This window comes from Mauremys mutica, chromosome 2 (assembly GCF_020497125.1).
Source record: "Mauremys mutica isolate MM-2020 ecotype Southern chromosome 2, ASM2049712v1, whole genome shotgun sequence".
NCBI classification, from domain to species: domain Eukaryota; kingdom Metazoa; phylum Chordata; order Testudines; family Geoemydidae; genus Mauremys; species Mauremys mutica.
In genome coordinates, this window is record NC_059073.1 from 39,097,103 (window position 1) to 39,124,577 (window position 27,475).

The 27,475-nt window shown below is 39.7% G+C and overlaps 1 protein-coding gene across 2 annotated transcripts in view; it reads left to right on the forward strand.

Annotated features, from left to right (window-relative positions):
• The window catches only part of AZIN1 (antizyme inhibitor 1), a 62,234-nt gene extending 43,143 nt beyond the window's left edge, over nucleotides 1–19,091 (forward strand). For both annotated transcript variants that reach the window (XM_045004059.1, XM_045004060.1), the window contains exons 6-12: nucleotides 818–952; nucleotides 4,713–4,794; nucleotides 6,039–6,113; nucleotides 7,733–7,898; nucleotides 8,872–8,990; nucleotides 15,924–16,138; nucleotides 16,768–19,091. In XM_045004059.1, the coding sequence (XP_044859994.1) occupies nucleotides 818–952; nucleotides 4,713–4,794; nucleotides 6,039–6,113; nucleotides 7,733–7,898; nucleotides 8,872–8,990; nucleotides 15,924–16,138; nucleotides 16,768–16,879 (904 nt within the window). In that variant the 3' untranslated portion in view covers nucleotides 16,880–19,091. The remainder of the gene's footprint in view (nucleotides 1–817; nucleotides 953–4,712; nucleotides 4,795–6,038; nucleotides 6,114–7,732; nucleotides 7,899–8,871; nucleotides 8,991–15,923; nucleotides 16,139–16,767) is intronic.
• Nucleotides 19,092–27,475: the final 8,384 nt, after the last annotated feature.

A 27,475-nucleotide genomic window follows, 5' to 3' on the forward strand; every position in this document is an offset into this window, starting at 1 on the left:
GACGTTGAGTGAGTTTGTATTAATATAATCTTGTGTTTTGTACACTCTGGTTTTGATAGGCATGTCTTATCAAATTACCACTCCATAGCAATTAAAGCATAACAAGACTGATTAATTATCAACTAATGAGACTCAGCTCACAAAGCCACAAGAAATTAGCCACCCCCTGCTCTAGCCAAAGACTGAGTTAATAGGTCTTCTAGCTATGATATGTGAGACCCATTGGAGGAGGAGAAATGGCACGGCACTCCGACAGCAGCCTCCTTCTCACAGGCAATGAGGAAGTAATGGGGGAGGGAATGGAACACCCCTTGCACCCAGTCCAGCTGCTGGTGGAGTAGGGAGGTTGGGAGGGGTCTCTACATGTATCAGACTTCTACCAGACAAGGCTGATGTAAGAAGATAAACACAGCAGGCTCCAAAGGGAATCCCAGGGCACTCTTCCTTCTGCCAGCCAGGAGGAAAGGGCTGGAGAGAAGCAATCCCATTGTCACTAAAGAGCAGCTTATGAGCAAGCACTCCTTATGAGAAGGTAACCCTTTTTTTTATTACAGCACCCAACAGACTCTTGCTGCTACAACAGAGTCTTAGTTGCTGCATTTCCAAATCCCCTTTCTTTGTTGGCTCCATGTTTTAGCCCCTAATTGCTAGTTTTTTCTCTGTACAGGATTGTTTTTATTAGGTTCACTTGACTCATCCATCGATGGAGTTGGAGTACTGACAACATAATCAACATACTTCTGACAGTCTTCAGGCTTCACATGTGCTGATGATGATGTAAACCAACTGTGCCCCAATCATCTTCCCCTTCTCTTAGGCTCTTACTACATATTGCCACAGAAGACATTAGTGGAGCTGAGGAGATGAACATGAAATTTGGCACCATGCTGAAGAGCTGTAGGCACCTCATGGAATGTGCTAAGGAGCTTGAAGTCCAAATAGTTGGTGTTAAGTGAGTAGCTTTTTCATTTTTTTCCCCTTTTATGTGTAATATTAAATACTCAAACTTAGATTTAATTCAAATTTTTTTTTATTGTGCCAGTTTATTGTCCTTTCCTTGTAGGGAACAATATAAAATCCAGTTGCATCATTTGAGAATTTTTGGAGATACACATTCAAATCAGTATGAAACAGAAAAGTAATTGCATTTGAGCTACATAAAGTGTCACTGATGTTAAGGCAACCCAAAGTGAATATGTGAAATCCCTTCTGCTGTAGTCAGAAAAACTGCTAGAGCGTTTCATCCACTGACTACCCTACTCTTGCTCTTGTGCTTTCCAGTGATTGGCTTTTTATCTGTCTAACTCTGCATAGACAAACAGTTGAACTGATAAAAGGCAGTAGTTCAGTGTGGGAAAATCAGTACAGATAATGGGTGAGATAATGCTGTAAGATTTAACTATGAAAAGTTTTTAGTGATGTCCATAGTAATCACTTCAAGTTCAGAGTTCTAGTCATTTTAATTTTCGACCTGTAGATGGCAGTGGATCTTCTTGAAGTGTTTTTTAGTCTTCCTAAACTGAGTGACCTGTGGTACTTAAATCTAGAGTAAGCTAGATGCACAAAGATGAAAAATTCTCATATCACACCGATCAAAAATTGATGCACAAATTGTCTGTATGCTTTCAACTGCTGCAAAAACTTGTGGAACACTAATGAACATGTTTGATAGATTAAGGAAACAGTCAAAAGAAGAGGAATATTCCTTTATCAGTCACCGGGGTGGGTTAAAAAAAATCCTTTTTTTTTTTTAACCTAAACAAATTGGATTTTTTAAATTAATACATTTTTCTTTTTTAATAAATTAACCTATTTAAAATTGAAGTTGGCAATGTATGTTAATGCCAAAACTTACTATAATCTCTTAAAAGTATTAAATTTAAATAAAAAAAATATTCAAGCAGTATACATTTGCTGCCAAAGTTTTAAAGAAAGTCAAAGCACTGAACTGATGGAAGTCATTGGCTAAGCACCTGGAACCAGAGTGTGTTGAAAAGCTAAACCAGCTTTTGACAGCATTAACTGCTTCTGCAAGTACAGACAGAATATTTTCTTCATTTGAATTTATTCAGTTAGTTCAGTTTAATGACTAATTCATTCAAATTTGAGAAACCAATTGGGAGCTGAAAAAGCAGAGAAGCTGCTTCTGCTCTTCAAATACAAAAATGAGGTGTCTGAGGATGAGATGAACTACTTCTAAATCCTGAAGGACATGACCAGAAACAATTAGTTCAGTTCACTAACTGAAGCTACTTCCTTTGTTTATAAATCTGTTTTAAATGCAAAATATGTTTTGATAAACTTTATGTATCCAGCACACGTAAGGTATTTTTAACTAATTTTAAAAAGTTTTGTGCATTTTTAATTGAATTCCAATTTCCATTGAAATGTAGTTTGACAAACATCAAAAGTAAAAAATATTAATCTAGTAAATCATCTAGAACTGCATCATTCACCATTTTCTAACATAATAAAATGCAAAAATCTGAATAAATGTGTGTAAGCTATATAATTGCTTTGAAACAACGTTTATAGATAATGTATCATCCTGGTTAGCAAAAAGTACCACCAAATGTAACCAACCAATGAGAATCACCCTTTCTTTAGAAAAGTAACTAAAATGTACAAATGCAAAACAGGATGAAAGTTCATTTAAATTGATCTGTCGTGTTTGTCACAATGAAGACTTAGACTCTGAGGTATCAGTAGCTTAATCTGTCTAATTTTTGTCACTTCAGTAACAGTCATATTGTGGCTGAGCTTACTTAGCACTAAGGATGAGAAGAGAGTACAAATTGTCAGCACACAGGGTTAAATCAGTTTGTCTAAAACTGTTCTAACTTAATTTTAGAAATGAAAATCAATCGGGCCACATGGCTCACAAGGGTCCAAAAAGAGGCAGAAAATATAGCTGACTCTGAGTTTGTGCCTTCGTTGTCTCCTTCCCTCTTTTAGATGTTTGGCCAAATAATCTGGAAAAGAACGCTTAGTCCATCCTTGTGGCAGTGCAGGATTGGGCTCTAAAATATGTTAAAGTACTCCATCCATTTTAATTCAAACTTACGTTCTACTCTTTCTCCTTCCCATCATTTGGTTGTGGTGAGCCTTTTCTTCTAGCTACGGGTCATCTGTTTTGCATTTTGTACCATTTATTTATAAAACAGCTTATAGAATACTGAGTGAATACATGTTACATATCAAAGAAGTATGCACATGTTAGAGGTTGAATGACTCAAGTGGATTGATAATGGGATACAGAGCCTTTCACCTCTAGGCTGCTGCTTTGGTTCTTACCCAAGTTAGTAGTGATCAGAAGTGACTAATGGCTTTTGTGATCTTTATCTGATGCAGAGTTCGTGTTTTTCACAAGCACCGAAGCTTTATATTATAGGGGCGTGAAACATAAAAGATGTAAAATGAATTGTAGTCTTCATCTAGTTCCCTTGGACAAGAGTCACCCTCTTAATTGGCACTTCGTTGGCAGCCTGAGCAGAGTGGTCTAGACTGTATAACCATGGAAGCTGACAAGTCTCATCTCTCGTGTCAATAGGGATATACTTTTATAAAGGAAATGTTATACCTTCACCGTTCGTAGTTGTATTTTTTTTGTGTTCTGTACATAAATAAGACATCATTCTTCTGGGCTGTCAGAACAACAAAGTTCATAAGCATTAGGTCACTTTTAAAAGGCCTTGTGCTAGTGAGTGGGCACAAGGAACAATTTTTCTGAATAAACCTGGTGTCACAATATTTTAAATTTCTGTGATGAAAATGTTTATTTTCTTGTGTCTTCTTGTGTCATAGCAAGGTAGTGATCTTAGATTTCAAGACCAGACTTCTGGCTTAAACTGTGCTCTATTCCTTTCATGTCTGTAGTTTTAGATATGAGAAAATGACTGGTTTGTCTGATCTATTCTTAGCCTCTCGTTTCCTAGCTAATGTTTTCTGTTCACCTGTTTTGAATTACCCCATCTCATCTGTGCCATCAATCTGTCTAGTGTCTAGTCCACAATCTAGTCTACAATGAAAATAATCATAAAGAAGCTAATTGGGAATAACTGTTATTCCCAATTGTTATAATATCTATTGTTTTACTGTGTCCCTATGGTCATTTGTACAGTTCTATAAACATACATTACAAAAGTTTTAATTCTCCAAAGCCTAAAATTCTGTTTAAAAAAATCAGAACTGATATGAACACTGTGGGTAGGGAAGTGCTAGGACTGTGTTTTTTAGAGTATTTTCTGTAACTGGTTCTCAGATGCTATCTCACTACTGAGCCTATTTTTCTTTATAAACCTATTTCTGTGGACTTGCTCTTAGGCAACTTTAACTGTTGTATCTTGAGAACACTGACACTCAAATTTCCTTTTTTTTTTTTTTTTTAAGATTAGAATGAAGCCATTGTTGTTCTTAAATTGTGCTATACAAATTTGTCTTGTGTGTGCAAATGGGCTAGAAGGAAAGCAAAGATGTTTTGAGGTCTCTTCCTATTGCATAAATTTCTCGTAAACAAATAAAACCGTAATCACCTATGCATGGAATATACATGCATTTCTACTACTATAAATACGTGTGTACTGTCAAAACAATACTTCCTTTGTCAAATTCCCTTGAGTGATCGGCTATATGTCCCTATTGGTCTAGATATATCAATGTTCTGTTAATGCAGGTTGTAGGTTTGTGTATTTATTATATTTCATTTCTTTTAGATTTCACATTTCAAGCTCTTGTAAGGAACCTCAAGTGTACATTCATGCTATATCTGATGCTCGGTGTGTGTTTGACATGGCTGTAAGTAATTATGCTAACATACAATTTAATAGAGGAGTCATCCTACTATATTCTCGCTAATGGAGATAAGAAAAATTTATTTCCTAAAATGTGTATTGCTAGTCTGATAAGGACCCTTCAAATAACGGAATGATTACACACAACTGAATAGTAAATTATAGACCTTACTGAATATTTAATGTGAGACAAATAAAATCTTCCACTAAAACATCCTTTATTGTATTTTAAAATTTTCATTAAGGGCTAGTGGGTGTGGTGTGTTTTGGGTTTTTTTGTGGTGTTTTTTTTTTTCTTTTAAAGTCCAAGATCTCAACTTCAGCAGAATATATTTGTAGCTTTCTAAGTTAAGAATACATCTTAAAAGTAAATTAAACTGTTTATCTACCAAGACCAGTGAACAGGTTTTGTTTTCTCTGCATGAGATGAAATCATTACCAACTGAACAATGCATGTGGCTGCCTTCCTTATGTTGCCTTATATAATTATGTCATTGGGTTTTGCGGTGGGGAGGAACAGAACCCTGAATGGTTCTCTTGGCAAAAAGGAACTGACTTGTTGACACTGGTAAATTAATTTGTTTTAGGCTATAAATGTATACTAGTGTTAAGGAAACAGATTTTTGTATTGAAAATATTTCTGTTCGCTTTAAGTGAGAGAGAAAAGTTTAAGTTTGAGTTCAGAAAAATCCAAGATAATGACCTTACTGTGATTATTGAAAAATTATTGATGTAATTAATTACACAAGGAAGACAGTTGAAGTTCCCACACCAGTTTTAACTCTGCCCCCTTGTGCCTATGCGTTACAAGAAGGGCTTTCATCACATTATCACACCATGCAACCATTTATATTATACATACTATTATGTGCATCTACGGTTATAAACATGTATTTCTTTTCCACTATATTGTAGTAAAGTATTTGCTGAACAGTGTATTGCACTGTCCAGTTTTATGAGAAAAGACTCTTCTACTGCATACTCAGAGGCCAAATTAAGGTTGCTTTACTTTAGAATTGCTTAATTTATTTATTCTCCTTACTAATTGCACTAATGTTTAATATAGAATAATACTAGGTATAACTCGAGTGAATTGTTCACTGGAATACTCTTTACTGTATTTAAGATATCACAATTTCACGTTTAAAGCATGAGCATACAATATTGAATGAGATTGGAGAGCTCTTCAATAAAAACTTTAATTTCTATTGTCTGCATGCTTAAAGGCCTGTCTATACTTCCTTTTAGGAAGAATTTGGCTTTAAGATGAACATGTTGGACATTGGTGGGGGCTTCACAGGTTCAGAACTTCAGCTGGAAGAGGTATGCAACTCAGTGGAAGTTAGAACTAGCTTGCCTTTCGTTTGTCGGTTTGGAGTTTTTGACATGTCAGTTTCCAACTAATATTGATAGTTAAAACCTGGATTGACAGATTTAAAACCATGGGGATGGACTGGATTATAGGCCACAGTTGCACTGTGGAGTCATTAGCAGAGAATTAGTACAGATCCATGAAGTACTGCTAGTCTCTCAATTCTGATTCAACTAATGTTACATAAATTATTCACAAAATTGTCCCTCAGGTGCTACGGTCTTACAAATGAGAGAAACAGTAACCATTGTAAATTGACAGAAAACCAAAGCCTCAGTTATTCTTGTCATCTTTAAAATTTGCATGCTTCTTACCATGAAGATTTTAGCCCTTTCTTCTGGAGGCAGTTCTTTTTTACTGTATTCATAGTGGATGAATACTGACCTGCTGCTGCAGCTGGAATTTTCAGTATTTTGGTTTAGAACTGAAGACACAATGCATCAGCTGGACATTTGCTTTAATGAGCCTTAAGATTTTTACTCTTAGAGCAAATCTACACTGAAAAGTTACAGTGACATAGCTACATTTTTTTAGGTATGTTCAAAATCCATGCCCCTGAGAGAGACAGTTAAGCCAACCTAAAGCCTAGTGTGGACAGTGCTAGGTCAACAGAGAAATTATTCCATTGACCTAGCTCTACCTCTCAGAGGTTGATTACCTACAGCTATGGCAGAACCCCTCCTGTTGCTGTAGTACGTGTCTACATTGAAGCATTTTAAGTGTAGACAGAGCCTCATTTTATCTTTGGTTTGGTGTCATGACCTGGTCACTAGTGAATAATGGCGATTTAGACTGATCACTGTATTTTGTGTACTCTTATAGATAAACTCCCAAAGCCTGGAGTGCTGAAACGAATAGGTTCAAACAGCTACAATCATTAATAGAACTTTGAAAATTGCCTACTTAGTCCATGTTTGCCTTATCAAGTAGTTGTGGACAAGTCATGCAAGACTATAGCATTAATATTGAAGTTAAAAATCCGATTAATGTTGGGTAAATTCAGTGAATACCATATGTTTGTTTATTTGTCAAGATGCAAAACTGTAATTGACCAAATTGCTCTGTTTTGTTTGCATTTTTTAAATGCAACCCTGATACACTTCATGGATTCATAAATAATTTTACATCTGTTGTACTACAACCACTTTGAAATTACTTAAATGGTGATTTGGTCATTTGGATGACTTGGACTTTACTGGAGACTGAAGAGAATGATACTTAACTCCTTTGTAAAGTGCTTTGAGATCTACTGATGAAAAGCATTATATAAGAGTTTGCAATTATTATTAGGTGCCTAGGTATGGCATCAGTATCCCAAAAGTAACATCCTTTTTATTTTCGTAAATCTTAACCATGGTGTCTGAGACTTGATTCAGCAAAGGCCCAATATGGGTAGTAAAAATCAGCTTGTGGCCAACTCACCAGCACTGTAAATTGTTGATTGGAAATTTGTGGCAGAGGACTTCTGTGTCTGATTTATCAGTCGAGCACCTTTCACAAGAACTATAAATAAACTTCAAAATAAATCAGATGAGCAATCTAAACATTAGCTGTGACTTCAATTTCCTAGGTTAATCATGTCATCAGTCCATTGTTGGATGTCTACTTTCCTGAAGAATCCGGTGTTAATGTGATTGCAGAGCCTGGATGTTATTATGTTTCATCTGCATTTACTCTAGCAGTTAACATCATTGCAAAGAAAGCTGTTGAATATGATAAATTTCTTCCCTCTGGAAGTAAGCAACATATTTGTTTTGTACATGTGTGAATCAGTACAAATAAGTCTCCATTTTTGTCAGCATAGCTCAATTTTATGTGTAGATCATGAATTATATGCTTTAATATTTTTTCTATTCAATAAATGGCTCATACTTGAGTCTGTCTATTTTTTAAGGTTCTGTCCCTATGTTAATCTTAGGCTTGGCACAATTAAGTGTTGATTTTTTTTAAATAATTTTGACTGATTATACTGATGTTTGTTTTGAAGCATATTTTTTTCATTTATATATATTTTAAATTTTCACATTTGCGGGATATTACGCGGTGTGGTAAGACAATACTTACTTTGCTGAGTTTCAAAAAGTCCAAATTTTTTTATAACTTAAAACAAATTATCAACATCCTATGTCAAAATATATAAAATGAATATCGTTAATCAAACTCTAAAATTCTCAAGCAGCGCTTTTCTTTCTTTGCCTATCTGTACATTTTGTTATCATTGGTGGAAATATTTTTTCATCAGTTGGTGTGTGTGCAGTGAAAGACATTTACTGATAAAAATCTAATCCTTCCAAACCTGGTTAATCTGCACCTCTGTTCATTCTCTGCTTTCTGGGTTTGTTTGGCATTGCTTATTTCCTCACTAGTAAATAGATGTGACTCATCTATGATCTTCAGGCATCCTATCAGCATATAATTAAAGCTGAATTAGGGGAAGATGGAAGAACATGCAATGGAGCTACTATTGTCCCTCTTCTACTAAAATGGAATTTTTGGATGTTTTCAATAATGACTAGAAGATTAAGTATGCAAAATGCATCCTTAAGCATAGCCTTTGAGACTACAATATCAATTCAAGCCTACCTCTAATTACATTCCTTCCCCAATGCACGTTTTACATACTCTTGAGGGGTGGGGGAGGAATTAGCTTACAAAGGATTGCAAATTGAATGTTTTTATTATAGAAATATTTAACCATTTTTCTTCCAGTGGAGCAAACCAGGAGTGATGATGAGCCAATCTTTATGTACTACATGAACGATGGTGTTTATGGTTCTTTTGCAAGTAAATTGTCTGAGAAATTTAATACCATCCCTGAGGTTCACAAGGTGAGTCTATATCATATTCTTACAGAATTTACAAAGGATTATTCTTTTGCGGGGAAATTCTGCAGATCCATTACAATGGATCTTACTCCTGTTTGCAGCTTCTTTGGGGCGCTACTACCCCAATTAGACAGGCGCAAGTGGCCACAATCCTGAAGACCCAGGCACTTCTAGCCAGTTTGAACTGCCCCCAGCAGCTGCAGGAGGGCTTTACCAGATGACCTGCTCAAAGCAACAACAACACAACCAAAAAAAAGGATTCTAAACATTACTGGGCTTTTAGTTTGCCTTGAAAAGGGTGTGGGGGTGGGGGGAGGAGTTGTGCTCTGCAGCAGGCTTGCTGAAACACCTTTTCCCCCCTGCCCTGTTTTGATACCAGGGTTGCTGGCTGCAGAAGTTTCCATTGCAGCCTGTCTGGACATGCCGCTCTGGTGGAACAGCTTCAAGGCAATTAGAGGAATAGACAAGTTGCAGGAAAAGGGAACAAAAATGTCTAGGCTAACTTGGACCTCACTTAGCACAGTCGGCTATGCCAGTACTGCCTAGCCAGCTGAAATCACCATGTTTTGCCACACAGCCATGCGCTACCTGCCTGACTAATGGGACCCTGCTTATTGCAGGTCAGCCATGCCCCATACTGGCAGTCCTGGAGGGCTGAGGTAGAGATCAGCCCAGACATGGAGGAACAAGCAGCAATAAAGGATCTCTTACTTGTTTCTAATTTACTTCACCCTCTTTAACAAGGTGGGAGTCATCCCTTATGTAAGCCTGCCTTGCCCATCCTAGGATTCAGTGAGACAACATCGGTATTAACTGTTGTGTAGCACTAGGGGATTTAGTGAGACAAAAGGGCTGTGCCATGTGATTGTTTTCCCTCCTCCTTCCGCAGGCAGGGATTTAAGGAGCTTCTGTAACATTCAAGGGCTCATCTCAAAGTGTTATTTCTGTAGCACAGCAGGTGCAGTTCTTTCCCCTGATCCCCTCTTTGTTGATATTCTATTACCATAGGTAAGGCTAGGATTACATCACAGAGGTCATGGAATCTGTGACTTCCAGAGACCTCTGGGACACTTTTTCTGCTTCAGCCAGGGGCTAGAGCTGGCAAGGGCCCCCACAGCTCCTAGCTGCTGTGGGGTGGGGACGGACCCCCGCATCTCTGAGCACCTTGTGGGCCATGGACCTGTGCTGGGTGCTGGACCCACCCCTCCCTATTTTGTCAGTTATTTTTAGTAAAAGTCAGACAGGTCATGAGCTTCTGTGAATTTCTGTTGATTGCCTGTGAGCTGTCTGACTTTTACTAAAAATAACTGACAAAATCTTAACCATAGGCTGCTGAGGCTACTCTTCTTTTGTCCTATAGAGCAGGGGGTAGGCAATACTCAGCAGCTGGACCCCCTTCTCTTGCTTTTTCTTCCCTATAAATCTGAGAAGGACATAAAAGGCATACTATGGACTCTGGCCACAGGTGTCACTCCTCCACAGAGGAAATTTCTAAGGTTTGATTTTTCCTAGTAAAAAGGAGGAGAAAAAGGTGCAGGGACTTCCTTCTACTTGTAGGTCATCACAATACAGGAAGAACTCAGTTTTGTTTTGTTTTTTTTCTTTTGAGGAGTAATCAGAAGCCATTCTCAGGAGTATTTGGTGGGGACTCTGTATGCCTCCAGCTAAGACCCTACAAAAGAAAACATGGGGAGTGAGAGGGAATGGGAATTAGTTCATCCACAAGCAAATTTTTGATAATTTGTACTCCCAATGTTGATACAGTCCTCATGTTAAAGAAATTGATAGTGTTTATATAAAAGACTAATTTAAAAACCAAAACAATCCCCACCCCTTTTGTGCCTGCACATCTTGGACTAGAACCAGGCATACGTGGCCAGACTACCTATCGCCGATTGTGTCATTAAGAACAGAAGATTCTTCAGACCAGAAGCCTGGTTGAGAGATTTCCTTAACCCCCTCACATCAAAACAGCCTGAGATTTACAGTAAGCACAATGAGCTAAACTTAGGGTACGTCTACACTACGGGATTATTCCGAATTTACATAAACCGGTTTAACAAAACAGATTGTATAAAATCGAGTGTGCGCGGCCACACTAAACACATTAAATCAGTGGTGTGCGTCCACGGTCCGAGGCTAGCGTCGATTTCTGGAGCATTGCACTGTGGGTAGCTATTCCGTAGCTATCCCATAGTTCCCGCAGCCTCCCCCGCCCCTTTGAATTTCTGGGTTGAAATCCCAGTGCCTGATGCGGCAAAAATCATTGTCGCGGGTGGTTCTGGGTAAATGTCATCAGTCACTCCTTCCGCTGGGAAAGCAACGGCAGACAAGCATTTCATGCCTTTTTTCCCTGGATTGCCCTGGAAGATGCCATAGCATGGCAATCATGGAGCCTGTTTCGCCTTTTGTGACTGTCACCGTATGTGTACTAGATGCCGCTCACAGAGGCGATTCAGCAGCGCTACACAGCAGCATGCTTTTGCTTTTGCATGATAGCAGAGATGGTTATCAGCCATATTGTACCATCTACCATACCATAAATTGGTAATAAGATGATCGTGGCTACCAGTCCTTTTGCACTGTGCCATTTGTTGCTGTCATAAGTGCCCCTGGCAGCTCTTAGCCAGGGGCGCAAAAGCCAAAATTGGGAATGACTCCCTGAGTCAATCCCTCCTTTTTGGTATCTAAAAATAGAATCAGTCCTGCCTAGAATATGGGCAAGTGTACTAGAGAACCACTGTATCAGAGAACCAGAGAGCACAGCTGCTCTGTGTCAGATCCTGCAGAAATTATGAGCTGTATTCTATTCACAGGGGGTGCTCCTGCAACAACCCCACCTGTTGATTCCGTTCTTCCCTCAGCCTTCCTGGGCTACCATAGCATTGTCCCCCCACTTGTGTGATGAAGTAATAAAGAATGCAGGAATAAGACACAGTGACTTGTTAGTGAGATATGAGTGGAAGGCAGCCTCCAGCTGCTATGATAGTCCAGACAGGACAGTAAGGAGTGTGTAGGAGAGGAGCCCAGCATCCCTCTGCTAGTTCAGGGGCAATTGAATCTTTTCTTTACACATGAAGGGTGGGGGCTGATGGAGCTCAGCCCCCTGTTGCTATGATGACGATGGTTATCAGCCATATTGTACCATCTACCAGGAAAAATTAGGGGCAGGTGCCCTTGATCGACCTAACAGATGCTAGTCAGCATGGTTACCAGTCCTTTTGCACTGCCCCATGTGCCAATAGGCTGATGATGAGGACGGATACCAGTCGTTTTGTACCATCAGCCATCCATAGCGTGGGGGGAGCAAGGATGTTGGTGTTGAGTGCTGCACCATCGCGTCTATCTGCAGCATTCAGTAAAGATCGGGTGACATGTAAAAGAGTCAAGAGAGGATTGTTTTCCCTTTCACTTCTGGGGGTGGGTGGGGGTGTGCGTAAATTGCCTAGCTATGCCCTGACCCACCGCGGACACTGTTTTTGACCCTAGAAGCATTTGGAGCTCAGCCAAGAATGCAAATGCTTTTCAGAGACTGCAGGAACTGTGGGATAGCTTGAGTCCTCCAGTCCATGAGCGTCCATTTGATTCTTTGGCTTTCCGTTACGCTTGTCACGCAGCAGTGCGCTGAGGCCCTGCTATGGCATCTGTCTGGAGATATTTAAAAAAGGATTTTGAGCGCTGATAGAACAGATTTGCCTGCCCTTACAGCGATCATGTCCGCATCGTCCATGCGGGAGCTCTTTCTTTATTTTGATTTTTAACTGCATCACCACCCGTGCTGATCGGAGCTCCACGCTGGGCAAACAGTAAATATTCAAAAGTTCGCGGGGCTTTTCCTGTCTACCTGGCCACTGCATCCGAGTTCAGATTGCTGTCCAGAGCGGTCAGTGGTGCACTGTGGGATACCGCCTGGAGGCCAGTACCGTCGATCTCCGGCCACACTAACCCCAATCCGATATGGTAATACCGATATTAGCGCTACTCCTCTCGTTAGGGAGGAGTACAGAAACCGGTTTAAAGAGCCCTTTATACCGATATAAAGGGCCTTAAAGTGTGGACGGATGTGGCGTTAAATCGGTTTTACGCTCCTAAAACCGGTTTAAACGCGTAGTGTAGACCAGGCTTCTGTCACACCACCACCTCTGCCTGATGCTATGGAAGTCCAATCAGGTACTGGTTACTGCTGAGCTTCACAGGGAGCACACACTTTTTTGTGACTATAAACAAAGCTGCCATGGAAACCTGCTTACATGATTAGTACGTTTTAAAATAATTTTATGTAAGGAGCCCTGATAACTCAACAGGAGACACAGACTCTTAGCTGGATCAAAGAGTGCCAAGATCCAAAGAAGACTTATAGGAGGGATGCCCAGCTAGCTGATTGATACACAAAGTGGCACAAGAGACAGAGGTGATACAGCAAGAAAACACCGTCTTTTTCAAGCAAACATGACTACGAGGTGATTATATGATGTAGTTTCCCAAATAGAGGGCATATAGAAAGAAATTTGAAGTGGTGGATCAGTGTTACATCAGAATTATTAATCTTAGGCAGATAGATCCAGCCTAGTTTACCACTCCCCCTCCCCCCCCCCTTTTTTTTTAAGCTGACAAACATCAGAATATAAAGACTGCAGTATATTGTCTGCTTCAGAATGGGGTAATTGGTCTCCCCAAGAACAAGAAGGCTTAGACTGCTACTCCATCTGCATCCAGGACCAAGTTCCAAAGAGAGTGGAAGTTCTTGAATGGATTTTCTCCAAAGTCACAGTTCAGGATGGAGACCCTAAGTTCTACCACTGAACCAACTTTTCATCATTAATTGATCTGAAGAACACCTATCTATACATTATTATGCAACCCTCCTGGAGGAGATGTTAGCATCATGTGCAACAGACTACATTACCCATTATTCTTTGGCCTACCCGCCTTTCTGAGGCTGTCCTCCAAAGTGCTAGTTAACATTGTTTCTCCTCAAGCAGAAAAAGGTTCTTGTATACAGGTGCTCAGATGACCTGTTCATCAGAGCACTGTTCCTGGAAAATGCCCCCACAAAAAAGTCACCATACAGTCCAGATTCTTTCCTGGAACAACATGGTTTGTCAATATCACAAACATCTAAATGATGGCGCTGTTGCTTCTGGGAGTAGTTATAACTGTCAACTCCACTCCAAGCCAGTGGTCGAAGGCACAGTGTCCTTTATTCTCCAGTCACATCTATCAGGGCTCTGATGTCTTGGATAAGAACAGAGGTCTCTAGGAACAACAGACTGTTCTGAGACTCTACATGGTTTTTCTCCATAAATTTGAGCATGTTAGGACTGCCTTTTTTTGTGCCATTGCTGGGGTACTTGGAAGAGAGGGTATGTTACAATGGGGATTGGTGGAGAAAATCTATACCAGCTTTAAGAGCAGGAAACCTCATTCAAGGAACAAATTTCATCCAAAGTTAATGCAAGAACAGACTTCCAACACAGTATCAAGTAGATCAAAATAATTAGGCCTTAAGAGCTGTCCTGATCAGCCAAGGTGTAGTGGTGATCCCTTATAACACTTCAGCAATAGCTTTAAACAAGGACAAAGGTACCAGATCCTCAACCTGGATGAGCATCTAATCTTTGCTGTTCCTAGCTGTATATTTTGAAAAGAGGGGGGAAAAAAAATCTGTATATTCAAGCACTACCTTTTATTTAGAATAAATTAACTAGCTGCTATATTTAAGTAAAGGAAAACTCCAGGAGAGTGGAGGCTACAGCCTAAGGTCTTTGAGCGAATAGTCAGCCCTGAGTCACTGCTGTGTTAATGGACATATCTGCAGCCAGAACCCAGCAAAGACCAATCTCCTTTCTGATGAATAAATTAATAGGCTGCAGCCATGATTATGCACCTTTCTTCCAGGGCCAAAAGCCTGACTTTCTCTTTCTGATAACATTCTCCAGGATCTCCAGGACAAACAAACAAGGCAGAAGTGAGCCATGGTGGCCCCCATGCTGTCAAGGGAAATCCTGGGTCTCCTGTATAATTCAGGTGGCAACCACCACTCAGCTATGTGTCCTCTACAAAAAGAATCTGCTCCTAAGAACAAAATTCTGTACCCAAGCCTAGAACATCAAATCTTAACTACATTAAAATAGGATATTCAGATGTGTTAACGCTTCTTCTTTAGCCCTGAAAAAGTATTTTTACAAACAGGGCATCTTCAAGGGCTTGGTCTGTGTGTCGTGTTACGTTATTGGGCTGCATGGAACAGGCAAAGCATGTCCCCCCACCAACAATAACTGGTGCTCATTTATTCAGAGCCACTCATCTCCCGGTCTTCTCATTGTTCCTGTTTTCCTTTCATGGAAATGCACTGCTTTTAGACACCCTGTTGTAATGGCTCTGTGGCCTTTCCCTGTGAAAAAGAATAGGAAAACTTACCTTATCTTTTCTCCAAAGTTTCCTTTCTTCCAGTAGTAAAAGTCCACCGATCCAACCCACCACAAGGATTGTGGTCTGAGGAAGGCTTAAACCATCACACTTGCCTCCATGTTCTTTGGGGGACACAGTATATATTTCCTTGGGGTGGAATTTGAAGTTGGGGGCATAATATATTTGGGGTGGAATTTCAAGTTGCTCTGCAGCAGAAAATGTTTATGAATTCTTGTCTGTTAACCTGTGAATTAAAGGACTTTACACTACAAAACATCTTTGGAAGTATCTTGAACTGGCTAGGTCTTTAGGGGTATGGCCACTCCCAGACTGCTTGATTTTGACAAGTCTTTTCTGCCTCAAGAAGCTGCAAGCAGGCGTGAGACCTATTGTAATAGATCTGTGGACTTTTCCCCTAGAAGAAAAGAATTTCAGATATAAATGTTCTTGTATTAATTTTCTAATGTGTCTATAAAACTTTTTTTCCTTAAACTAAAGCCTGACTTGACTGGATTGTTTTTGTAGAAATACAAGGAAGATGAGCCTCTGTTTGCCAGCAGCCTTTGGGGTCCATCCTGTGATGAGCTTGATCAAATTGTGGAAAACTGTCTTCTTCCTGAGTTGAGTGTCGGAGACTGGCTGATCTTTGATAATATGGGTTCTGGTACCTTGGGTCAACAGTCTGCCTTTAATGATTTTCAGAGACCACCAGTTTACTACATGATGTCTTTCAATGACTGGTAAGATGATGTTCTCAATATTTGCAGTGGTAGTTGTACTCAGCTTTTTTTCCCTCCTGAAAACATTTAAACATAATCCTACACTTGGATGCATGGTATTGATATAGGAAGATTTATTTAAAAACAATCAACTTAGTTCATTTTTTTTTAAATGCTACCCCACTGTTTCACCTTTCAAACTGGACTACATTAACATGAACTAGGTATTCTCACCAGCAGTGTCCATGCAGGGCAGTGAGAGCACAATGGTTTGGACTGCTCTACAGTTCACAGCCCTCTAGTCTATCCTGTGGTGCGATGTAGACAAGTCTTTCATTTAAGACAATAGTAGAATGCATATAGTTGTAGGTATTGCTTTGCTGGCTGATGAGTCTCTGTGCAGTTGTCCAGTGTGTTAAGAGGAAGTGTTGTCATAAGCACAGCCTGTATCACATATATTCACCAGTAAATTCCTCAATGTGAGTATTACTAAGGTGGAAAAGGTGAACTTAATCTTAAATCTGCCAAATAATTCTGTTAGACTGAATACTGAACTTAATGCTGGTTTCCAATGTTAAGCCGCCATGAGAACTTTAAAACTCTCAGGTCTATGCTTCCTGAACACACCTCTGTTATACTTTCTGCTGTAGGTATGAGATGCAAGATGCTGGAATTACTTCAGACACATTGATGAAGAACTTCTTCTTTGTGCCTTCTTGCATTCAGCTGAGCCCAGAAGACAGCTTTTCCACTGCAGCTTAAACAGGCAGTAACGCTTCATGTAGACTTGCAGTTGCAAGCCTGTAGTTTGTCTGGTCAACATTCCACTCTGGAATTAAAATGGAACAATCTTGAATTCAACTCATTCTCTTCAAAACTTGAAAATTAGTAATAGCCAATTGGGACCAGGCAAAACCAGCTACAACTACAATTCACTGGGGGTGGGAGGGTTAGATAATGTCCAGATTTAAACTTGCCAGTTCATTCAACCCCTGAGCGTTTAAATAAAATATGCAACAAAATGGATGACTTAGTCGAGATGGAAACCCATCACTTGGGTTCTCAGTTAAACAGTTTACATACAAGTACACAGTTTTTATACTAAGGATTCCTGTTAGAAAGTCTTGTAAAGTTATTGTCTTTCACCCAGATATATCAAATGTCAGTGGGAGACTAGTGTGACTTCATTAGAGATGTTCAGTGTATTTAGTGTGTAAATTTGTGCTTTGAACTGTAGTTCAATAAATGTAAAATTGCATCATAGTATTTGTTGTATTTGACCCTTGACGTAACCCGTGTATGATTGCAATAAAACTTTGTGTAGATTTTTTTTTTTCAGGCTCTCTTTGTGAGAGGGACTAGATAGCAGTGAAATGGATATGTAGATGATTGTTTTGAAAGGATTTTTTTTCTTCCAGCCTATTTCAGGTTTAGGTTGGCAGAACATTAAATAATGAATAATTAATTTAAGTAAATTAAGTTTGGTGAACTAGTGTGAAGGGAAGTTCAGATAAGTTCCTGGAAAGCTGAAATGCAGTTTGATGTTGCTTCAACATAAACTAAATTATATTAACATTTCTAACACCAAAAATATCAAACCTTCAAGATAACAGTAGTGAATAGCAGTACCTAGGAGAGGTAGCTGTAGCTAGAATGCATGTAGAACCCATGTAGAAATATCAATTACAGCTGTACTGAATGTTAAATAGAAATGTCAGGTCCCTTTTTTTGAACCAGCTTTATAGAAAAACTTCAACTAGTCCTGTACAGCATTAAGTCTTTGTAATAGAAGGGCTACGTGTCTTCAGAACCCTTGATGCTCTTTTGCACTGTACTTTGTGTATTTAAGTAACAGCAAAGCACACCAACTATATGTCATCTAATCTTAATAACTGAAGCTGTTCAGTGGAATTACTTGTTCTGTTATTAAAGCATCTTGATTTTTTTTCTCCAGTCCTCTCCTTTTACATTTTTAAATATTTTTCTTGCTAATCTGAAACTTAGTCAGGATTGTGAAATACTTATGGCTATTAAATCCTGGATCCCTGAATCAAAAGGATTAATTAGAAAATGGAGGGTTTTTTTAGCTCCTTACCTGGGGTGTGAAATTTCCACCTGACATGTACAAATGCATTTAACATTAGCGACAACTGGCAGGAAATATAAGTTTGCAGTTCAGAAAGGCTAAGAACACATAATATTTTATACCTTTTAAACGTGGAAAGAAAGTGAGTTTATCATGGAATGATCCTTTCAACTTGGACTTCAGCACCAAGGGCTTGCCTACACCCAGTTTTATATCTGTAACTACATTCACAGTAGGGAATTGTACCATGCTGTTTCTCAATTGATAGAAGAGTGTAGGCCAGCCCTAAGGGAAGCAGTAAGATACCTAAATACTTCTGAGGATTTGGGCCTAAGTACCATTGAAATCAGTGGCTGTTTGGTGCTTAAATACCTTTGCACCTCTGGGCTTAACTGTCTTGTGATTTTTGAGTTAATGAATTGTTCCTGTCTTTTGAAGGGATAGATTGAAGATGGCCATGTTATAAGAATTATTTATGGGGGTTAATACATTGGAAGTTAATTTCTTATGGAAAATCTAGCCATCAGACCAAATTTCTCTAGGTTTGAAAGAGTCTATGTACTCTAGTCTTCCAATGGCAGGTTTGGCTGAAACCCTAAACAACCCAACTGATGATTTGTATTTATCTGAGATCATGTTGCAAGATTCTGCTGTGGAGCCTTAAGGAGAATTGTTTTATGTTAAACTTACAGCTCAGTTGCAAATTCCTTTGTAAATGATAGGATGGTCAGTTCAGACATATCTATTGTATATGAAGACAGTTTGTCAAAAAAAAATTAAGTTTGAACCCAGTATGTATTTCAATTTGATGCTAAAAATTGTTACCATCATTTGTTTACAATACTGTAATCTCAATTCAAACATTAATATAAACCTGAATGATTTCTATATAAGTGAACTGTAATGTAGCTTTGTCATGCTGAATACACATCTGCAACTTCTTGCTCAATGGCTCAGAAAACTACTCTTGTGGACCTTGGTATGACTACAGTGGGGATTTTAAACTATTAATTTTCATGATAATATTCAAGCGCTGTTTCCAGTACACTGGAATAATCATGTATGTCCCAAACAGGCTCAGTGTTACACCATACCTATGTTCATAAAACTATTAATACTACTTCTGGAGTAGTATTTGACATACATAAAAATTGTCAAATGTATTTGTTTTGGCATTTCCCAAGCATTCATCACCACCCAATAATTAGGCACCACAACTTGAGGCAATGGTCCCTCTCTATTTGGTATAGCCAAGCTACTCAAACTCTGTCAGTTATCTTTGGGATAGGGAAAGGCTCTTTGGCGGCTTGGATAGAGCGGAAGCAGCTGCAGTCACATAAATGTGATATAGTAAATCCATTGCTGCTACCCAGTCAACCTATATATAAAATTTACCTTGAGTTAAGGGTTATAACCTAGCTAAGGTGAGTCCTGTTTCAGAGGTGGATAAATTCAATTCCCCATCTCATTACTTTTACATAAAGCACTCCCCCACCCTAAAGAGATTTAATACTCTTAATGGGCTGTACATGAGACTTGATCCAGGCTTGAGAGAACAGGGAAAGTTACTGAAAAAACATTTCTTTGTATATTTAGGAAAACAAACTGGATTTAACAACTGTCCCTACTTCCCTCAGAAGATACCTGCCAAATAAATCTTTAGAATTTGATAGACTAGCACATGCTAGTCTAAAACAATCTTGCAGCTTGGTTTGCTATTGACTCCCTGTAATTAGGCACCGGCACTACAAACACATGCCTAGGCACCAATTCTGGGAGTTTTGTGATGAGGTCACAATCTCAGCTTTCATTAAAAAAAAATTAAAAAATGTAAACAGAGCCTAGTTAGATGTCTGCATGAGTTTGTAGAGTCTGAAACAGCAGTCCTGAGACATGAGGTGCCTCAGCTATAAAGCCCAAGATCCACTGCTGCTTTAGCAGGCTCTACCACCAGCATTGTGTGGCAGGAGGGGAGTGAAAGAGGCTCCCCCGCATCAGTTCTTAAGATAAATAGTAGTAAGGCCCTAGTACTTAACCTGAGAAGATACTGTCATCCCTGTAAGGGAGATGGGACCCAGACGTGGTAGACCCTGACTTTTGTTGCTCATGGAGTAGATCAGGGTACTCTGGGAAGGAAGGTAGGCAGGCCCACAGCCACTTCAGGTGTAGGGCAGGGTGGGGAGCAAGCTGTGGCATGCCAATGGCACTTGATAGTCTTAATCCGTTCCTGCCTGTGGTGAACAACCAAGGCTTTTAAATATTGAGCCCTTCAGTTCACACGAAGAATAGCCTAAACGCTTTACTTCAGATCAGTAGTTTTCAAACTTTTGTACGCATGACCCCTTTCATATAGCAAGCCTCTGAGTACTACCCCCCTTATAAATTAAAAACACTTCATATATTTATCATTAGAAATGCTGGAGGCAAAGCAGTGTTTGGGGTGGAGATGGACAGCTCACGACCCCCCCCCATGTAATAACCTTGCAACCCGCTGAGGGGTCCCAAACCCCAGTTTGAGAACCCCTGCTTTAGATCATCTCCTCTCCTACCTGAAGCCAACTAGAATCTGCATCCTGAGAGTTTTCATGGTAAAATGCAAATAGCCATAAACCCATTTTTTATTAAAACCCTTCTTAAGAAGATGGGGGAGCTACAGATGGTGGTCAGGCAGGCATACCATTTACTACTGCAATGTTATAGTCATAGATTTTAAGGTCAGAAGGGACCATTATGATAGTCTGGTCTGACCTGCACAATGCAGGCCACAGAATCTCACCCACCCACTCCTGTAATAAACCCCTATCCTATGTCTGAGCTATTGAAGTCCTCAAATCATGGTTTAAAGACATCAAGGTGCAGAGAATCCTCCAGCAAGTGACCCGTGCCCCAAGCTGCAGAGGAAGGCAAAAAAAAAAACCCAGGGCCTCTACCAATTTGCCCTGGAGGAAAATTCCTTCCTGACCCCAAATATGGCGATCAGCTAAACCCTGAGTATGTGGACAAGATTCACCAACCAGACACCCAGGAAAGAATTCTCTATAGTAACTCAGATCCCATCCCATCACAGGCCATTGGGCATATTTACCGCTAATAGTCAAAGATCAATTAATTGCCAAAATTAGGCTATCCCATCATATCATCCCCTCCATAAACTTATCAAGCTTAGATATGTCTTTTGCTCCCCTTGGAAGGCTGTTCCAGAACTTCACGCCTCTGATGGCTAGAAACCTTCGTCTAATTTCAAGTCTAAACTTCCTGAGGGCCAGTTTATATCCATTTGTTCTTGTGTCCACACTGGTACTGAGCTTAAATAATTCCTCTCCCTCCCTGGTATTTATTCCTCATATATTTATAAAGAGCAATCATATCTCCCCATAGCCTTCTTTTGGTTAAGCTAAACAAGCCAAGCTCTTTGAGTCTCCTTTCATAAGACAGGTTTTCCATTCCTCAGATCATTCTAGTAGCCCTTCTCTGTACCTGTTCCAGTTTGAATTCATCCTTCTTAAATATAGGAGACCAGAACTGCACACAGTATTCCAGATGTTGTCTCACCAGTGCCTTATATAATGGTACTAACACCTTCTTATCTCTACTGGAAATACCTTGCCAGATGCACCCCAAGACCGCATTAGCTTTTTTCAGGGCCATATCACATTGGCGGCTCAGTCATCCTGTGATCAATCAATACCCTGAGGTCCTTCTCCTCTGTTATTTCCAACTGATGCATCCCCAGCTTATAACAAAAATTCTTGTTATTAATCCCTAAATGCAGGACCTTTCACTTTTCACTATTAAATTTCATCCTATTACTATTACCCCAGTTTCCAAGGTCATCCAGATCTTCCTGTATGATATCATGGTCCTTCCCTGTGTTAGCAATACCTCCCAGCTTTGTGTCATCTGCAAATTTTATTAGCACACTCCCACTTTTTGTGCCAAGGTCAGTAATAAAAAGATTAAATAAGATTGGTCCCAAAACCGATCCCTGAGGAACTCCACTAGTAACCTCTCTCCAGCCTTGCATCTGAAGAAGTGGGTATTCACCCACGAAAGCTCATGCTGCAAAACGTCTGTTAGTCTATAAGGTGCCACAGGATTCTTTGCTGCTTCTCTCCAGCCTGACAGTTCACCTTTCAGTACAACCCGGTGTAGTCTCCCCTTTAACCAGTTCCTTATCCACCTTTCAATTTTCATATCGATCCCCATCTTTTTCAATTTAACTAATAATTCCCCATATGGAACCATATCAAATGCCTTACTGAAACAGAGGTAAATTTGATCCACTGCATTTTCTTGGTCTTAAAAAAAAAAAAAAAATCTGTTACCTTCTCAAAGGAGGAGATCAGGTTGGTTTGGCAAGATCTACCTTTTGTAAAACCATGTTGTATTTTTTTTCCCCAATTGCCATTGACCTCAATGTCCTTAACTACTTTCCCCTTCAAATTGTTTTTCCAAGGCCTTGCATACTACAGCTGTCAAACTAACAGGCCTGGATCATCCAGATCAGTTTTTATTCCTTTCTTAAAAAGAGGAACTGTGTTAGCAGTTCTCCAGTCATATGGTACAACCCCTGAGTTTACAGATTCATTAAAAATTCTTGCTAATGGGCTTGCAATTTCATGTGCCAGTTCCTGTAATATTCTTGGATGAAAATTATCTGGGCTCCCTGATTTAGTCCCATAAAGCTGTTAGAGTTTGGCTTCTACCTCAGCTGTGGTAATATCTACCTCCATATCCTCCTTCCCATTTGTCATCCTGCCATTATCCCTAAGCTCCTCATTAAAGACTGAGGCAAAGTATTTGTTTAGATATTGGGACATGCCTAGATTATCCTTAACCTCCACTCCATCCTCCGTGTTTAGCGGTCCCACTTTTCTGTTTTCTTCTTATTTATATGGCTATAGAACCTTTTCCTATTGGTTTTAATTCCCTTTGCAAGGTCCAACTCTACATGGCTTTTGGCCTTTCTCACTTTATCCCTACATGTTCTGACCTAAATAAGGTAGCTTTCTTTGCTGATCCCTCCCATCTTCCCCTCCTTGTAGGCAGTTTTTTCTTAATCACCTCTCTGAGGTGCTTGCTCATCCAGCTTGGTCTACAACTCCTGCCTATGAATTTTTTCCCCTTTCTTGGGATGCAAGCTTCTGATAGGAAATTTGTCAAAGTTGCAGAAACTTTTTTTTTTTAAAGTTAGCCCTTTTGAAATAAAAAACTCTAGTCACAGATCTATTTTTGTTTATCCTTCCATTTAGTTTGAACTGAATTAGCTCATGATCACTCGAACCAAGGTTATCCCCTACAACCATTTCTTACATGAGGTCCTCACTACTCACCAAAACCAAATCTAAAATGGCATCCCCTCTTGTTGGGTCAGCAAGTACTTGGTGAAGGAATCCATCAGCTATCGCATCTAGGAAAATCTGAGCCCTATTATTACTACTAGCACTTGTCCTCCAGTCTATATCTGGGAAGTTAAAGTCTTCCATGATCACACAATTCCCATTAGTATTTACTTCATTAAGAACATTAAAGAGGTCTCTATCCATACCCAACTCAGATTTTGGTGGTCTATAGCACACCCCAAACACTATCCCAGGGGAGGCTCTAGTAGCTTTCTTCCCCAATGTGATTTTTGCCCACACAGACTCTGTCTTATTCCATTCCAGCCCTTCTTATTTCTTTACAGTCTACCTTATCGTTGATATACAATGCTACTCCACCACCTTTGCCTTTATTTCTACCTTTCCTAAACAGCACATACCCATCAATCCCTGTACTCCAGTGATGACTACTATTCCACCATGTTTCTGTTGTCCCTATAATATCTGGTTTCACTTCCAGCACCAGTAACTAGTTCCTCCATTTTGTTACCTAGGCTCCCTCGCATTGGTGTACAAACATCTTAATTTTTGCTGTTTGGCTTCGCTCACATTCTTTACCCAATTAGGCCCAGACATTCTACTGCCAGTATCACCTAGTAGACTGGTATCTACACTAACCTTCCTCCTTATGTGTTGCCTCCCCCTGCCCCCAATCTCCTGGAGAGAAGTGATATGGATCGGCTTTTTATTTTTAAGTAAGTTTTTAGACCTCATGGTTGCAGAGAAAAGCATGAAAACGTGAACTGGAATGCATGCTGCAGGCTCAGAACCAGAAGGCAAGTAAACCCCCCTATTTTTTAAATTATGATTAAAAAAAATTTAAATCTGACTCATGATCTTTGAATGGTTGAGATTGGCAATACTGCTACCCCATAAGCAAATTGGTGTTTGGATTGTAGTACAGCTACCCCGTAGCCTCTTTGTATAATACAATAGTATTGGGTCCTCCAGTGGAAAAATGGCTGGCATGACAAAATTACCTGTGGGCAAAAGGGCCTATCTATTCTGAAGAGGAGGAGGGCTTGACTTTGTTGCAAAATTAGCTGCTGTGGAAGTGGTCACAGGCTGAGTAGAATATAGAACCCAATATTAAACAATACTGTAACCTTCAAGCTAAACAAAGCCACTTTTTCACATTACATTTTAATCTCCTTGCCTCTGTATAGTCTAATCTGAGTTAGGTGTTTCAATAGTATTACCCAGCCAATTGCGCTTGACTGTAAGAGCTAGCTGACAGAAGGGAAACTTGCTGTAAGACAGTAACAGCACTAACATTAATTTCTGTTATTGCAGCCATTCCCAAGTCTGGAAATTGACACTTTTTTAATTCAAGTCCACATTATTGAATGGCTGAGTAGGTCCTATTTTCTTAACCTGGAGATTTAGAAAGAGAAGACATTTCCTAACATATAAAAGTTGTACAGAAGTCATATTTGGAAGATTAATTCACAATGTTGTATTAAAAATACACTACCCAAAGATTGACCTCAATCCTTTGCTAGCTTTCATTGTCTCTGAAAAATGTGACATTTTAAAGGTCTGTTAGCATATTCATATGCGTTTACTGTACATCCTCCACCTACTGAAGGCACCTGCCCTCAAGCTGTTTGTAGCCAATTGCCTCCCAACAAGGCCCTCAATTCTTCCGAGGGCACAAATAGCTATGATGCAGAAAACACCCATCGAAGTCTGAAAATGTAATTGTAAACAGGGAATCACCATGAAGCCAGTGTGGTTCTAGCAGGATCCCACATAGATCAGTTCTTGGCCCTATGCTGTTTAACATTTCATTCAGTGGCCTGGAAGAAAACAAAATCATCACTAAAAAAGTTTGCAGATTACACAAAAATTGGGGGAAGTGGTAAATAATGAAGAGGACTGGTCACTAATACGGAGTGATCTGGATCACTTAGTTACATTAAAATACATACTGTTTGCTTGCACTCAGTTTACTAAGTGTAAATGTATACCTCTAGGAACAAAGAATGTAAGCCATACTTGCAAGATGGGGGACTCTATCCTAGGAAACAGTGATTTTGAACAAGATTTAGGCATTGGGGTTGATCATCAGGTGCAACCCAGAGGGCTAATGCGATCCTTGGATGCATAAACTGAAATCTTGAGTAGGAGTAGAAGATAGTTTACCTCTGAATTTGACACTAGTGCAACCACTTCTAAAATACTGCGTCCAATCCTGGTGTCCACAACTCAAGAAGGATGAGGGGAGGGAGGATTGACAGAGTCAGAGAAGAGCCATGAGAATGATTAAAGGATTAGAAAGCATGCTTTATAATGACAGACTCATTATAATGCTTAACATTAAAAAAAGATGAAGGGGTGACTTGATCACCTCTACAGGTACATATGAGAGAAACAAATTTAATAAGATCTTCAATCTAGCAAGAAGCTAGACAAATTCAGACTGGAAATAAGGCATACATTTTTAACAGGGAGGGTAATTGATAATTGGAACTATTTACCACATTTTATGGTGGATTCTCAGTCACAGGCCATTTTTTAATCCAGATTATGTGTTTTTCTAAAAGATATGATCTACAAATTATTTTGGGGAACTTCTATGGCCTATGTTATACAGGAGGTCAGATCACAATGGTGCCTTCTTCCTTGGAACCTATGAATCTCTGTCTGGACAGAAGATAAAGCCCCATCCTACTGGACTCATACATAGATAACTGTGGCCATGTCTATGTGACCTCCAGGCTTTGTTATTGCAACTCATGCCTAGGAAAGAAGCCATAAACCCTGAAAAGGGTCTAAATGGTACAAACCATAGCAGCCTGTCTGCTCGTCAGATGTCTCCTAGAACTCCCCTCCAGTGTTCTGCCTCCCCTAATAAGAGTCCAGTTCAGCATCTCTATCCTGATATTTAAAGCGCTTCGTGTGAATTGATCTAGTTACCTGAGCCACTACCTTTCTCTCCAGCACAGTGATCTCCTGTGACACCTTGGGTTCACTGGATCAAACTTATGACCAATAACTGAGAGGTTTGTCAACGTGGGAGACAAAACCTCCACAAGAGGTAGACAGAAACTATGGAACTCGCTCCTTCAACAGGTAAGAATGACCACAGTTATCAGCATTCTCAGAACTAAATGCAAAGCTCATCCATTAGACTTGGCTTTCCTTCACTAAAGTCTTTGCACCCACACAAGACCTAACCAAGCGGTTTCTCCTACATGTTGAAAGAGGAGGAGAGATTGTTACATTTACTTTTAAGTAGCTGACAGGGATTCAGTACTATAGTGATGGGGACAAGATACTTAGATACTTAAACCAGTCTCTGATTATTTGTAATACAATCCTGCATTGGCAGGGGATAGACTTATCTAATAGGTCTTCTCTCTGCATTCAGTTCTGCACATACCTGTTTGAGATGGCAGTACATGTGAAATACCTGTTTTGACCTTTCAGGAAAGGATGACAGAAATCAGTCACCCAAACCCAGATATGAGAAAACCGGAGGCTCCATCAGAATAACGTTCTACATTAACACTTCTGAGATTTGAAAATGTATGTGTAATGGGTGAAAATGGGATGTATTGTTTCCTACACAGCTCAAACAGTCATGTCTATGGACTTGTTCAATCCAATCTTACAGGCTTGGTAAGACAGCACATGGGCTAATCAAATACTTTAGTGAAACAGACAAACCAGGAAGGCTTGTCTGTTGGTGCTACCTCTTCATTTTTTATCAGCTTACTCCCCTCTTCCAGTATTAGCCGCCTCTTAGTGTCTCACTATCACTCTCCACTAGGGGTCACAGCTTTACTTGTATTACTCCATCTGACCGACTTACTGCCTATTCCCTCAAGAGCCAGCCAGTAGATCGCTTTAAATCTTCCATTAGAATGCATCTTCTGTCTCTGGCTT